The 16,367-nt window shown below is 37.1% G+C and overlaps 1 protein-coding gene across 1 annotated transcript; it reads left to right on the top strand.

Moving 5' to 3' along the window:
- The first annotated feature begins 368 nt into the window (after nucleotides 1-368).
- On the top strand, nucleotides 369-16,237 carry LOC308655489 (rho GTPase-activating protein 29-like). The gene is made up of 8 exons (XM_081305592.1): nucleotides 369-637; nucleotides 4,970-5,109; nucleotides 5,807-5,995; nucleotides 6,266-6,403; nucleotides 9,489-9,721; nucleotides 12,484-12,799; nucleotides 12,921-13,029; nucleotides 15,328-16,237. Exons 2-8 carry the CDS (start codon nucleotides 5,005-5,007, stop codon nucleotides 16,176-16,178), a joined length of 1,941 nt encoding a protein of 646 aa, XP_081161718.1. The 5' UTR covers nucleotides 369-637; nucleotides 4,970-5,004; the 3' UTR covers nucleotides 16,179-16,237.
- Nucleotides 16,238-16,367: the final 130 nt, after the last annotated feature.

The raw sequence follows: 16,367 nt of genomic DNA, 5'->3' as shown, positions 1-16,367 counted from the left end.
AGGTTGTATGTTTAGGTGTGTGGTTCCTGTTCATTTTAGAGTTGACTGAAATAAGGTTTGAGGTTCATCCCTCACATTATGGATATCTGTTATTTCAGCACCATTTATTGAAAGACCACGGAAGTACTTTGGCATCTCTGTCAGAAATCGGTTGACTGGGATCCAAGGTGGCAGAGTAGAGGAGATCCTGTTTCTAGCTTCTCTGTGCCTGAATCAGAGAAAGCTATCAGGTGGCTTCTCCTCCTCCGGGTCTTGCCTTGAGGAAACACAACATCTCAGCGCATATGACAGGACTCCATACAGCGGATTTTCGCAGAATCCACCAGAGCTGTGAACACCAAGCAGAACTCTGTGTTCAGGTGAGACTCCAGGCTCCGGTCCCAAAGCCCACAGTTTGAGCACAGGTGCCACTCTCAAGTGGGGGAGCAGAGACACCAACTCAGCACCTCCGCGGAGTGGCAGAACTCCAGAGGACGCTCTGCTATCACGCAGGTCCCCAGACCACATTCTAGGCACAGCACAAGAACATCCCAGCTCCCCCCACCTCACCAGACACCCCGACTGGGAAAAGGACTGACTCGACCTTTCTCACCATCTTTGGTGGGTGTGGTTACCAGCCAGATCTGTGACTGAACAGGTACCTGGGTTCCAAATCCCCTCCCCCAGCTGTAATAACTCGGTAGAGAAACAATCAGCACAAAATCAGCTCTCAGGTGAACAGGAGAGCAGTGCCACCAGGAAGCTGCCCACCTGGTGCGATTCTAAGGTGGAGGGCATGAAGTCCCCCAGCTGAGACCTGATAAGCAATAGAGGAAAGGGGGCTAAAACCTTAGGAGCAACTCAGAGAGACCAAGATTAGGGAAGCCCAGATAAGACAGGAAGAGCTTTAGTCTTCTCACACTGGTTACCTACACCACCCTGAGGGCAGAGAACCAAGCTTGGAATAGACAACTCCACCTACTGAAAGAAAAGAGAAGAAAAGGGAACTCTGAGAGTATTTTGTTGTTTGTTTGTTTTGTTTTTTGTTTTCTTCTCTTCCATTTTATCCTCTTTCTTTCGCCCCTACCCCTCCTTCTCTGATCCCCACAACCCCACAACCAAGAACTTTGCATGAAATAGAACTGAGTGACCAGAAAAATATAATATAAAGGAATTGCATAAGCCACCCCTTTTTTTATTTCTCGCTCTCTCTTTTTTCTCTTTTTGCTTCCTTTTTATTTTTCTTCCTCCCTCTCTTTCTCCTTCAACCTCCTAATTTTTATTAGTTTTACTTCTTGTAATTTTCTAAACACATATATGTGTTTGTTTTTATGCATTCTACTGTCCTCCCACATACTTGTCTCCCCTAAATTACCTCCTGTCTATTCCCCTGCTACTAACCTTCTTGATTAGAGTTCTCCTCCAAATTTCTTAAGTTTTATTAATCCATTGCCCTCACATCTTTCGCCCTTAACATAACGTCAGATACATGACCTCCAGTTCTCTGTCCACCACCAGAAGAAAGTGTACATCTTCTATGAAACTCCTGATTATATTTTAAATTATAATTGAATCTAACATTACTAGACATTGAGACTACAAATGTCTTAATAGCAGTAATGTACACATAAGTGGTGTATTGTTGATATTGGGAACTGTCAACATTGTCCTTCCCCACAAAGAAGGGATCTTGGAATATACAAGAGCACTACAAATCTATGGGGTAGAAAGTATAACACTTCAGTCCCACAGAGCAGGAAAGAAATACCAGCAACATGAAAAGTCAAGGGAAGAAAATACCACAAACAATTGAAGACAATACATCATTAGAAGAATTATCAGAAACAGCAGAAAAAAATGACAGAGAAAGATTTCAGGATTTACATTATTCAGATATTTTGGAATCTTGAAAAAGACATTAGACAAGAAATACAGACAGTGAAAGATCACTTTGACAATGAGCTACATAAACAAATCCAAGAAGCAGATGATAACCTCTACAGGGAGATTGAGGATAGATATATATATATATATATATATATATATATTCTAACAGAAATCCTTGAAATGAAAGAAATAATGAACCAAATTAAAAACACAAATGAGAGCATCACCAGCAGAGTATACAACTTAGAAGATAGGACATCAGACCACAAAGACAAAGTATATCATCTTGAAAAGAATGTAGACAAGCACAGCAAGAATGATAAGAAACCACAAGCAGAAAACCCAAGAAATATCGCATAGCATAAAAAGACCAAATTTAAGAGTCATTGAGATAGAGGAAGGCACAGAGGTTCAAACCAAAGGAATGAGCAATCTATTCAATGAAATAGTATCAGAAATACTTCCAGACATGAAGGATGAAATGGAAATCCAAATCCAAGAAGCCTACAAGACACTGAATGTGCAAGATAACAACAGACCCACACCAAGACACATTATTATGAAAATGCTCAATATACAGAAATACGAGAGAATTTTAAAAGCCGCAAGCAAACAGAATCAGATTACTTATAGGGGTAAACCAATTAGGATAACAGCAGATTTTTCAACACATTCCCTGAGAGCTAGAAGATCCTGGAACAACATATTTCAAACTGGAAAGATAATGGGTTCCAACCAAGAATCTTGTATCCAGCCAAACTAAGCTTCATATTTTAAGATGAAATAAAACTTTCCATGATAAACAAAAGTTAAAAGAATTTACAGCTAGAAAACCGACACTAAAACACATCCTTGGCAAACTATTTCATGAAGAGGAAATGAAAAACATTGATAACCGGCAGAAGGAGGTAGTACACTAAAAGAAAAACTAATCAAAGAGGAAACCAAGTCATGTTAAGTAATACAAATAAACAAATATGACTGGAATACAGACCATATCTCAATAGTCACCCTAACCGTTAATGGCTGAAACTCACCAATCAAAAGACATAGGCTAGCAGATTAGATTTTTAAAAAAGATCCAAGAATATAATGCCTACAGGATACTCATTTGATAGAAAAAGACATACACAGACTGAAGGTGAAAGGTTGGGAAAATCATACCACTCACATATAGTGAGGAAGCAATAGGGGTCTCCAAACTCATATCAAATAAAGTAGACTTCAACCAAAGCTAATCAAAAGGGATAAAGTTGGACGTTCCATACTGTTCAAGGGAACCATACATCAACAATACATAACAATCATAAATATATATGCCACAAACAATGGTGCAGCTATGCTCATCAAACTCTTCTCAAGTTCAAGAGTCAAATTGACCTCCCAGCACAATAATCTTGGGTGATTTTAACCCACCTCTCTCACCACTAGTGAGATCTTCCAAACAAAAGTTAAATAAACTTCAAGAAATAGTAAATGAATTCAACAAAGTAGCAGGATATAAAGTCAACACCCATAAATCAAAAGCATTTATGTATATCAGTCACAAATCCTCTTAGCAGGAAATGAGGAAAACTCCCCATTCACAATATCCTGAAAAAAAATAAGATACCTGAGAATCAACAAAAGAGGTGAAATAATTATACAATGAAATCAACAGAACCCTACAGGGACACAGCCACATCAATGTTTATAGCAGCACAATTCACAATAGCTAAACTGTGGACCCAACCTAGATGTCCTTCAGTGGATGAATGGATAAAAAAAAGTGGCATTTATACACAATGGAATACTACTCAGCCTGATAAAAGAACAAAATTATGCATTTGCAGGTAAATGGATGGTGTTGGAGAAGATAATGCTAAATGAAGTCAGCCAATTCCAAAAAAAACAATGTCAAATGTTTTCTCTGCTATAAGTGGGGTGACTTATAGTTGAGTTGGGAGGAACAGCATGGGAGGATGAGATTAATTCTAGGGAGGGGTGGGAGGGAAAGAGAGGGGGAAGGGGATTAGCAAGGATGGTGGAATGTGATGGACATCATTATACAAAGTACATATATGAAGACTTGAAATGGGTGTCAACATACCTTATATACAAACAGAGATATGAAAAATTGTGGTATATATGTGTATTACGAATTGTAATGCAAAAAAATAGAACATATATAATGGCATAAACTGACGTGAACGTACTTTATATCCAGAGATACAAAAAATTGTGCTCTGTATGTGTAATAAGAATTGAAATGCATTCCAGTGTTGTCATGTATTTAAAAAATTAAACAAATTTTAAAAAAAAAGAAATAGCTTCACTAAATACAAGAGAGTCTACTTTGAATTCTATTTTATTCTGTTGATTTGCATGTCTCTTCCCAGGCCAAAAGCACACTGGCTTGAATCCTGTAGCTCTACAGTGAATTGTGAAGTCAAGTAGTCTAGATTCTCTAAAATTTCTTTGGCTCTCCTATATCTTTAACATTTTCATATAAACTCTAGAATCAACTTGTTAATTTCTGCATAAAAACATGCAGGGTTCTTCCAAAATCCTATATATTCAGCAATAAAAGAGAATAAAATCATGGCATTTTCAGATAAATGGATGGTGTTGGAGAAGATAATGCTCAGTGAAGCTAGGCAAGCACAAAGAAACAAATGCCAAATGTTCACTCTGATATAAGGAGGTGGATTCATAGTGGGGTAGGGAGGGGGAACAAGGGAGGACTCTGGAGCAGAGGAGTGGGAGGGGAAGGGAGAGAACATGGGGTTAGAAATGATGGTGGAATGAGAAGGTCATCATTATGCCAAATACATGTATGAAGACACTAATTGGTATGAATATACTTTGTATATGACTAGAGATGTGAACTATTGTGCTCTATATGTGTAATATGAATTGTAATGCATTCCACTGTCATAAGTACATAAAAATGTGTTTTATAAGAGATCAATAAATGAGATGCTTTTTATGTTAGAAATGCAAAATAATAGCTTTTGTAATATATAAGTAATCTCAAAGTCTAAAAATTATTCCAAGTACAATATCATGTGGTATATGTTTTTGTCATTTTACCCTTCTTACATACTAACATTTCTGTTGTAAGGACCGAGCTCCTTTGGAACATTTCAGCAATCATTAATGGCAAAAGCAGCTGCCACCCATAAGTTCAGAAAATGGAGATTTCCAGCAAGATGTCGATACTGTGAACGCATTTTCATATTTAGAGGTCTTAAATGCGAAGAGGTAAGATCTTTTGGGATTCACAATTTTTTCTTTTGCTATATACTTTTTGTTATGATTTTACTTATTTAGAGATGTGTGTGTCCACACACAAACACACATTTAAATATATATAAATTTGTTGTTTGTACTCCTGGGAACTAAATTCAGGGTCTTGCACATGCCATATTTTTAGAGAGAGAGAGAAGAGAAAGAGAGAAGGAGAGGGGGAGAGAGAGAGAAGGAGAGAGAGAGATTTTTTTAATATTTATTTTTCAGTTTTTGGTAGACACAATATCTTCTTTTAAATTTTATTTTTATGTAGTGCTGAGGATCGAACCCAGCACCCCGCGCACACCAGGCAAGAGTACTACCGCTTGAGCCACATCCCCAGCCCATCTACCCTTTCTTAAAATTGTGTTTTGAAATGGGTTCTTGCTAGATTGGATTGGCCTTCAACTTGTGAAATTCCTGTTTCAACCCCTCAAGTAGCTGGAATCATGGGCATATGCCATCACACCTGGCTTGCCAGTACATGTTTAATAAAGTCCCACAGTTTATTTCTATAATTTTCTTCTTTGTTTTCCTGTTAAATGTAATTCACAAACCACAAATCGTACTTTTTAACATATTTTTGTCGTTATTAGTCGGCCTGTATTTTGCTTAGTTGTGAATAATTTTAAGGTGAGTCAATCAGTTTTCAAATATCATTTTCTTATAGTGTCTTCTTGTCTGCCATAAAAAATGCATGGCAAACTTAACCATCCTTTGCGGACATCGGAAACTTCGGGGGAAAATGCACTTATTTGGAGCAGAATTGTCCTGTGTTGCCAAAAAGGAGCCAGATGGCATTCCTTTCATAATCAAAATGTGTACTTTAGAAATTGAAAAGACTGCCTTGTGTTTACAAGTATGTTGTTTACTCTTAAAACTCTAAAAACATAAATGCCTTTTTGATTTGTCTTAATGAAAAAGAGACTTTAAGAAAATCAGCACTCTCCATTTGTAATAACTAAATTTATTCACATTTATTTGGAAAATGTTAATTTATTTGACTTCAACTTGTATTTTTTAAATACTAATAAAATTGAAGTAGATACATCAACTCTGTCTAGATGTCTGCATTTAGCCCTTTGTACTAAAGTAAAATATTGCATTCTGTTTTTCTTTTCTCTTCAAGGGAATTTATCGAGTGAGTGGCAACAAGGCAAAAATGGCAATACTGTGTCGAGCTCTGGAAAACGGAAGGCATTTAGTAGATCTCTCCGAATTTTCTTCACACGATATCTGTGAAGTGTTAAAATTTTACCTTCAGCAGGTTAAAGTTTTATTCTAAACCTACCATCAAATGCAAAGAGCAAAAATATTTTATATTTCATATTTTTCATTGGTATAGACTATGTCATCATCCCCCTCATTATTCTAAGATTTTATAATGATGTACTTTGATGTGGATATATTTCCATCCAGTATTCTGGCCACTCCATGACCTCCGTCAGTTGTGAGCACTTTAGTTCTTGGAACTTTTCTTGATTTTTATTGCCATTCTCCCACCCCTGTACTTGAAGCTCTTGTTTGGAGATGTGTGTGTGTACACATACACAAACACACATATAAATATTTATAAATTTGTTATTTGTACTCATGGGGATTAACAATTCAGGGTCTTGCACTTGCTTGGCAAGCATACTTGTTCTCCAGTTCCCTTACCTTTTCTTTATTGTTCTTTTTTTCTTCAAAAACTTTCTAAGACATTTCCTTGTCTTTTTCTTCTTGAATAAGTAAATTACTCCATTTGTGAAATCATGTTTTAATATTCAAGAAGTCTGATTTTCTATTCTTTTGATAACATTTTTTAAATGATTATATGATGCTCTTTTATTGTGGATATTCATAGATTTTTCTCATTAAGGGTTCTTTTCTCTATTTGACCCCTAACCTTTGTAGAAATACAATGTGACCCTCATATATAACATTAAATTTTCTATAGCAACATAAAAATTAAAAATAAAGTGAAGCGAATTTTAATATATCATTTAACATTTTAAATATCTAGTTTTTCAAATTATGAGGTATTTTGTTTATTTATTTATTTGTATTGCAGCTCTTCTTCTTTGAAATATGGTATCTATTTTTCATTTAGAGCACATCTCAATTTAGATCAGTTGCATTTCCAGTGCTCTTTCACCATATCTGACTAGTTGCCAGCATATTGACAGCATCATTTTACACCTTCAATTTGTTCTTTATCTACCCATTTTGATTTTTGTCTTTCATGGTGTCTAGTTACATGAGTTTGGGCTTGAAATCACTTTGGAAGCACTTGAACACACATCAAGGCTTTTTAAAAACTTTGAACTTTACTATAAAGTGGTCTAGGTGGACTGTTTGGTATGCCTAACTACATGTCTCTAGTTCCCTGTTCTGGCACTGGTGTGGTCCTCCTGGGATGGCATTTTTGTTAATTTTGATGGACACAATACTTTTAATTAATTTATTTATTTTTATGTGGTGCTGAGGATCAAACCTAGCGCCTCACACATGCCAGATGAGTGCACTACCACTGAGCCACAACCCCAGTCCCCCAGGAAAGGGTTTTTTCCTTGCCTAGAGATACAGTACCAATACTGTGGGAGCCAGGGTTACTAAGACTGTAGGATCTGTGCTTTCAGTGTGCATATAGCCAACATATCCCCATTTGAAGACAGTTACTTCTCTGTTCCTTATGTTTGGCATTGCCTCGATTCAGAGAGCCTCTGTATCCCATTGCCCAGAGAAAAATGTTCCAGAGTTTTAGAAAGGAGATTGCCCTAGTACATGGAGTGGAGACAGGATTCTATAGAGAGCTAAGCTTTCTCAGCTGGCCCACCTGCAACCTAAGCCAAGATCAGAGGACCTGGTAGTGATTGTCCACATCCCTTTAGGATTCTGAAAATCATGTTGAGTGACAAAGGGTCAGTTCTCTTGGAAATGCTGCATCAGGACTTATTCATCTGCTCTTCTACTTGTGAATTGTTGCTTTTGGTTTTCCCTATTTTCCTAGTCCTTATGAGCCTACTGTATTTTAGTGGAATTGCAGGAGGGAAAGAAATTAAGTATAAATTGCTGGATCTACAATGTTAGCCCAGGAAAGCACTGATAACCCTTTAATCACATTCTACAGACCCCTCAACTGAGAAATGGAGGCTGATACCTTTGAATGACTGGAAGTCTCATAATGTGTCATCCTTAACCTTGTTTAGTCAGTCAGGGAGAGGAGATGAATTGGGTCCAATACAATAAACTTGCGTTCTGTTGAGGAATTTTGTATGTCTAAGACTTTCATTTGTGAAAGTGTGCTCAATTCTTGCAATAGTGTTAGAGAGTAGCCTTTATCTGACTCATTGACCTAAAGCTCCAAGAGGTGATGTGACTTGCCTCAGATCCCAGAGTGCTGAAGATAGAAACTGATCACAAGGCAACACCTTAACTTCCCACAGATATTATAGGACATCAGGTAGCTAACTGTTCACTGAATTTTCTATTGTAGATCAGTAGAAACATTGAAATTCATTATGGCAGTGGATATTTGTTGTAAGAACTACTTCTTTTGATCTATTCATGGCAAATCAGCCTGTTTTAAAGTTTCATGAGATGTTGACAGTATGTTTTTGTAGGTCATATTATCTTGTGCTGATCTTCATTCTTGCCCAAGTAAAATCTGTGCCCTTTAGCACTTGGATATTTTTACCCCTTACTCATAAAATCCATGGGTTTCTGATTTATTTTATAGATTTTGTTCACTATTCTATGTTTGTTCCAGTAAAACAGCTGAAGATTATGCTATTTGGGGGGCAGATGTGAATATAATGTGTTTAGGATAGAGATGAAGAGTTTTAAAATCCCATAATGAAGCTTAAAGCTTAAACTTCATTTAAAGTTTAGAATTTCACTCATTATCTATTAATTTGTTATTAACATAAATATAATTTATAGTCAAGATTTTGACTTGCTTTCTAAGTCACTTCTCTACCAAACATATATATTTTATTTTATGGGCAGGGATGAAGCTGAGTACTAGAGTGCTTGCATAGCATGCTTGAGGTCCTAGCTTCAATCTCCAGTACTGAAAAAGATATCAATAAATACAGATTGACTTTAGAAAATTTTGTTAATCTAAAGGGACATGCTAAATTATTTGAGCAATTCTCACTTATAGTTGATTTAACAAAGAAAACAGGCAGAAGATTTTTTCAAAATATTTATTTTTTGGTTGTAGCAAGATGCAATACCTTTATTTTGTTTATTAATTTTTATGTGGTGCTGAGGATCAAACCCAGGTCCCCGCATGTGCTAGGCAAACACTCTACCTCTGAGCCACAACCTCAACCCAAAGGTATTTTAATATAATTTTGTTTCTTTAGCTACCAGAACCATTGGTTTTATTCCAATGGTACCAGGAATTTATGGAGCTTGCAAATGTCATCCAACATATTAACCAAGAACAGGACACCAAAAGGGACAACTCTGAAGACAACACATCTCCAAATATGTGTACGGAAATCAACCAAATTATTCTCAAAACCAAGGACCTTCTAAGAAAATTGCCACCGTCCAATTTCAACACTCTACATTACCTTATCATCCATCTTAGGAGGTAAGAATTTTTATACCATCTTAGCCATTTTTAATTGAACAGGGCAATAGTATTCAGTACATTTATATTGTTGTGTTATGATTTTCAAAATGATTTTTAGGATGTTTTTATTATGTGTTGGGAGAGGGAGACATTGAATACATGTTCATGCAGCAAACATGGTTCCCTCAGGTGCTTCCTGTGTGTGAGGCTCTGGCTGGGGAAACTAGGATGGAAGTATAGGGTTTCTGCTATTTGTGGGCTTATCCTCTTGGGGTACAGATATGTATATAACCACAGTTCACCATCATCCTTTTCTAGTAGCTGTGCACAGCTTGTAGGCATGCAGAGGAAGTTTTGGGGGTAGGAATAGAGCAGAAGAGGCAAAAGGCCTTGTGTCTGATTTCAAGAACTGAGTGGTGATTTGGTAGTGAACGTGCAGAAGAGCATACGAGGCAGAGAGAAACAGACACGGAGACACAAGAAAGCATTTTGCATTTAGAAAATTTGATTTCATTAGGCTACAATATAGCGAGCAGTAGCAGGAACGGTGCTACCCTTCCTAGAGACTTGATAAAACATTTTACCTACCTGGCAGATTAGTTGACCATGTTGTTTCTATACCCACTAAAGAACTTGGAATCAGGAATTTCACATATTCAGATTTGCCTGCTAGACCTTTCTGACAACAATTAAGATCTCCTTTTTAAATTTTTTTTAAATTTATTTTTTCTGGCTGGAATTTTGGCTCAGCAGTAGAGCATGTGCAAGGCCCTGGGTTTGAACCTCAGCCCCACATACAAATAAATAAATAAAATAAAAAAAAATAAAAAAAATTTAGTAGTTCAAATCAGTTATACATGACAGCAGAATGCTTTTAAATCCATTGTACACAAATGGAGCACAAATTTTCTTTTCTCTGTACATGATGTAGAGTCATACCACGTGTGCCATCATACATGTACTTAGGGTAATGATGTTTGTCTCATTCCACCATCTTTCCTACCCCGTACCCCTCCTCTTCCTTCCCTCTCCTGAGCCCAACCAATGTTCCTCCATCCCCAGAGACCCAATTATGTATCAACATTTATTTATCAGAGAGAATTTTGGCCTTTGATTTTGGGGGATTGGCTTACTTCATGATATTCACCAACATCATCCTTTTACCTATAAATGCCATTATTTTATTCTCTTGTGATTCTGAGTAATAGTAAATTGTGTATATATACCACAGTTTTTTTTTAACTATTCATATCTTGAAGGGCTTCAAATTATTCCATGAAATAGAAAAGGAGGAAACCCTTCCAAACTCATTCTGTGAAGCTAGTGTCACCCTGATACTGAAACCAGCCAGAGACACATCAAGGAAAGAAAATTTCAGATCCATATCTACCTGATGAACATAGATGCAAAAATTCTCAATAAAATTCTGGCAAATCACATACAAAAACATATAAAAAAAAAACAATGCACCATGATCAAGTTGTGTATTCCAGGGTTTCAAGGTTGGTTCAACATACAGAAATCAATAAATGTAATTCATCACATCAATAAACTTAAAGAGAAGAAACCTATGATTATACCAATTGATGCAGAGAAAGCATTTGACAAAATACAGTACCTTTTCATGTTCAAAATATTAGAAAAAGTAGGGGTAGTAGCAATATACCTCAACATAGTGAAAGCTCTCTATGCTAAACCTAAGGCTAACATCATTCTAAATGAAGAAAAATTGGAAGCATTCCATCTAAAAATTGTTCAACATAATGCTTGCCACTCTAGCCAGAGCAATTAGATGAAAGAAATTCAAGGGAATACAAATAGGAAAAGAAGAACTTAAATTACCATTCTTTGCCAACGACATAATTTTATACTTGGAGGATCAAAAAAACTCCACAAGAAAACTTCTAGAATAATAAATGAATTTGGCAAAGTAGCAGGATATAAAATTAATACCCATAAATCAAATGCATTTCTATACATCAGTGATGAATCCTCTGAAAGACAAATAGCAAAACTACCCCATTCACTATATATATATATATATATATATATATATATATATATATATATCACAGCTTTTTCACCCATAGATGAATCTAGTATCATCCTGATAGCTAAACCAGGCAGAGAGAGATTTCTTTGGATAGTCATAGAAATAACAAGCTGAGAGTGTTTGAAGTAAAACCAGAACATTGATAGTGGCAACAGAACAGAGAGATGTTCAGGAGAGAGAATCATCTAGGCTAGAAAACTAGCTGTGGGCAGCTGGGAGTGTGTCTAGTGATAGAACACTTGCCTAGCACATGTGAGACACTGGGTTTGATACTCAGCACTGCATAAGAATAAATAAATAAATAAAATAAAGGTATTGTGTCCATGTCTAGGTAAAAATTATTTTTTTAAAAAAGAAAACTAACTGGGAAGTGAGAGAGAAATTGACAGTGCCAGTTTCCAGTATAAGAAATGGGGAGTATATCCGACATACATTGATAGAGCAATTTTTAGAGGTGTTTTTCTTCCTTCTGTTACTGAGTTCAGTAGTTCCTTCTACTTACATGCATTTTATCCTAATATAGTACTCTGAAACTCAGTTTGGTGTGTGGTAAGTATCATAATGAAACAAAGGATTCTTTCCCTAGACCTACCTAACTTGACCCTTGACAAATGTTTTGTAGACTTCTATAGCCCGAGTTATCTCCAAACTTCTCAATTCATAGTAAACTACCATTAAGGACCTCTATTAGGCAAATCTCATACACTTTATGTGTTCTTCTTTTCAGGGTTGTAGACCATTCTGAAGAGAACCTGATGAACTCAAAAAACTTGGGGGTGGTATTTGGACCCTGTCTCATGAGGCCCAGGCCTACAACCACTCCTTGTACCATCTCCTCCTCTCTTGTTGCCTATGCCAATCAGGCCCTGTTGGTAGACTTCATCATTACCAATGCACAGATGATCTTCGATGGGTCCCTAGAGCCACAAAATGTTTCATCTAATACTGACGTTGTTGCACCTCGGGTGGATATAAGCCCTCCTTCCAAACCCATAATATCAACAGAACATTCCACAAAGTCACAATATTTTTCTACAAAGCAAGTGAGTTTTGACCATTTCAGAATTGGATTAAATTTGTGATGTTTATGTTAACAAGTTAATAATCTTTGAACTGTTTGAGATGTGTTTTGCTTTTAGTTTAAAACTTTTCTTGTATCAATAGGATATTCACACTGCAGATATTGAAATTAAAAATTATGAATTGGCTACATCATTTGAGGAATCAGAATGCAAGCAAAATGCATTGGAAAAAAGGGATGCATGTCTCATTGGTGAGTGGTCATGTAACATATATCTTTGCATATTTCAAACCTTGCCAAGAAGTCATGATTAAAAACCAAGGTGAGGGCTGGGCTTGTAGCTCAGTGGTAAAACATTTGCCTCGGCATGTGTGAGGCCATGAGTTGGATCCTCAGTACCATATAAAACAAATAAATGAAGATAAAAATATTGTGTCCATCTACAATACTCATCCTTTAAAAAAAAGGTTAGTTTAGTTGAGGTAAGTTCAAACTTCAAAGTTTTATTATTTAACTTTTCTAGCCATTGAGAAAGTTTAGTGAATGTCATTTAAATGAATGTCATGGGTTTTTTTCTTCCTTGTAAAAAGATATCTTGAAATTCATAAATTATTTTTGTTCACTTTCTGAGATTTGTTTTCACCTTTACTTCTTTGTCATCAATTAAAGTCAAAACAGAAAAAAGCTGGACTCCTGAAACTCAAAAAAAATAGACTCCTAAAGTTTTTTGATGTCCCTTTACCTGTGGCCTATCTTTAGCACATTAAGCACACATGTCTTCCATTTTCTTGGCTCCAGTCTTTTTGTTCTCTGTTTTTTGATCGTTTTATTTCAGTGAATGGTTTCTGGTAAGGGGGTTGAAAACCTTTCATTCCTTACTGCTTTAGTAGAGCTGAATCTGAATTTTTCAATACATAGTCATAAATGTTAAATTTGATATATTAAATTAATGAAATATCAATGAGTGTAGCCTGAAAAAGTCTGAAAACAAAGACAGTCCATTACCTCTCTGCAAAGAAAAGCACTGGACTCACTTATTCCATTTATCTGATTTGATCTTATTAGCACTTCTGTGCTATGAATCTTGGCCTCATTTAAGCCATAGCTAACAGTCTGAAGAAGGTAAATAATGCCAAGTGTCACGTCCCTAAATTATTGTTGATTCAGGATTTGAACCTCATCCTGTCTCATTCCTAAATGGAACCTTGTTTCACTGTCCAATGAAATTTGATTCCCAGATAGGTATACTAATAACAATAAATAATTTTAAAATATTTGAAATTTTTATTACATACCAGGTAATTCTGAACCTTTTCTTTAGAAGATCATTAACACCACATGCCAACATATCTCCACATAGGAGTTTGTCTTGACAGAAGAAGGCAGGTAGGGCTAGTGCACTAGGCTTGCCCAGGGCAGTACTGGAGCAGGAGCTGCGACATCACCCAGGCAGCTAGAAGTGGTGCTAGAAGTTCTGCAGGACTGTAAATATGTTCTGGTGGTTGCCATCCAACCACAATGGCTCAGCTCCCTTCTATCAATGTGGAGAAGGGTCCAGGACAGCAAATCACATGAGCACTGCCTGGGAAGCAGGAAAGAGAGGCCAGAAGCCTCAGGTGAAGAAGGATGTCAGATGAGATGATGACCTGCGATCATCATCAAGTGATGCTGCTGTGCACCTGTCTGCAAACCACTGCCCAAGGAAATGGGAGAAGGACCAGGTGGCAGGGATGAGGAATGTGGGCTATGAACAGGGCTGTTGGAAAGCCATCAGACCAGTGGCAAGGCACACAGTTGTCTGATGTTTCTCTGCAGGGAGATGAGGATCATGGCCAGATGGCTGCACCTTTCTAGCAACAGGAGCTTCTGGGGTACATGCAGCAAAGAGAGAGTGGGAGATGCTAGGGTTATAGGTGAGAAAACGGACCTTGGGACCAGACTAGAGGAGAAAGAGAAGGAGGTAAATCTGGAGTCTCCAGGACCAGTAGCACAATGGCAATTTTGACAGCTCTTCAACCTTCCTTTGTCCAGAGGATATTGCCATGTATTAGTGGATCAGCTGGGAGAGCATCCAAGTCCTCTCTGGTGTGTTGCCCTCAGTATGGACAGAATGTAGCTGGAAAGCAGATTAAGTGACAGGCAAAGTCCTTGGGATTCAGGACAAGGCGTTTGTTGGTGTAAAGAATAGTGTTACTGTTCTAGAGTTACCATTGTCTGCCTGTTGAAATCAGGAAAATCTTAACACAGAAAATATTGATTCATGGGTAGTATATTAAAACAAGTTATTACAGGAAGTGGTTTTTTTTAATTTTATGTGCTTTGTGACTATTTGTTCTATTAAGGTGAATCTTAAAAAGCAATGCTTTAATTAAAAATGTGCCTTTAATATTGTATGGATTTTTAATTCCTCTGCATAGATGACTGAGAAAATAATGTTGGAAAAGATATGTAAGACTCTGTTGTTTGAGAGAATGCCCATTCATAAATAACCACACTTCCTTATTAACCAAGCTTCATGTAGTTAAAAAAAAAAAATCTCTTCTTTTTCAGATCACAAAGAACTTGAATCATCATCACAAAAGATGGACAATATGTGTAAAACCACGAAACCACTTAGTCTGAAATCCGATGTGACAACAAAAGATATACAGAGGCCTATGCCAAGCCCCAAGATCAGATGTTGCTGTTTGCCTGTAGATAGGTTCCATCTTGCAAGCTCTCCTAATGAGAAAAACAGCAGAAATGTGGGAAATGTCAATTCAGACAAGTTTTGCCAGAATCTTACCTTTGAAGGACTTAATAGAAAAGATACCTCTACTACTGTTGGCTCCCAAATTAATGGTTTTGATCTGCAGATTCCACAGAAAACTCAGGAACAACAATGTGAACCAAAGAACTTAACTGGCAGGAGTGCAGTGATTGTGCCAAGTGTACTCCAGGAAAAAGTGACAATGAGCATCAAGGTTAGTGGTGACCATTCCAACGGTGCCACACAGCCCAACACACCAGCCAGTTCAGCAAGAGAGTCACCAGTGAGACTGTCCTCTCATTCTCACCGTCTTGCTCCTGCAAGAGCACCCAGAATACTGCAGCCCCATCTCGGGACAACATTTTACAAACCACCTACCCCGACCAGCAAAGTCAGGGAGACTGAGGAGAGACCAGCTTCACCTTCAGCAGCAGTGCCTCCTAGCACAGCTCTTATTCCCCTGAGTCATGTGGAGAAATCTGTTCCAGAGGCAGACAGCACATCAGCTTATGCTTTGAAACCAGCTGCTGAGCCTAAAGAGAACTGTGAGGAGGTTGGCCTGCCTGACATGAATCCAATGTGCCAGGGACTCAGGCTAAAACAAATGGAAGAGTTGCAAGACCTTGAATTTGAAATGCCACAGTTTGTGTAGGTTTTCAAAATTCAGTTTTTCTTTTTCTTGTTTCATTTTTATGTATTGTGTTTATTTTATGAAAGAATGTTGTAACAGAACCCCTTTTGTATAGGATTGCCAAAGTGTATATTATGCCTTTTGGCCTGTATTGTGTTTGCTACTCATATAGAATGATAGTGTTTTAGTCATATAGAATGTTAGTGCTCA

Source organism: Spermophilus citellus (genome assembly GCF_964194105.1).
Source record: "Spermophilus citellus genome assembly, chromosome: 9".
In the NCBI taxonomy this organism is placed as follows: Eukaryota; Metazoa; Chordata; class Mammalia; order Rodentia; family Sciuridae; genus Spermophilus; species Spermophilus citellus.
Note: the sequence above shows the minus strand (reverse complement) of the source record. Positions and strands in the feature narration are given on the sequence as shown.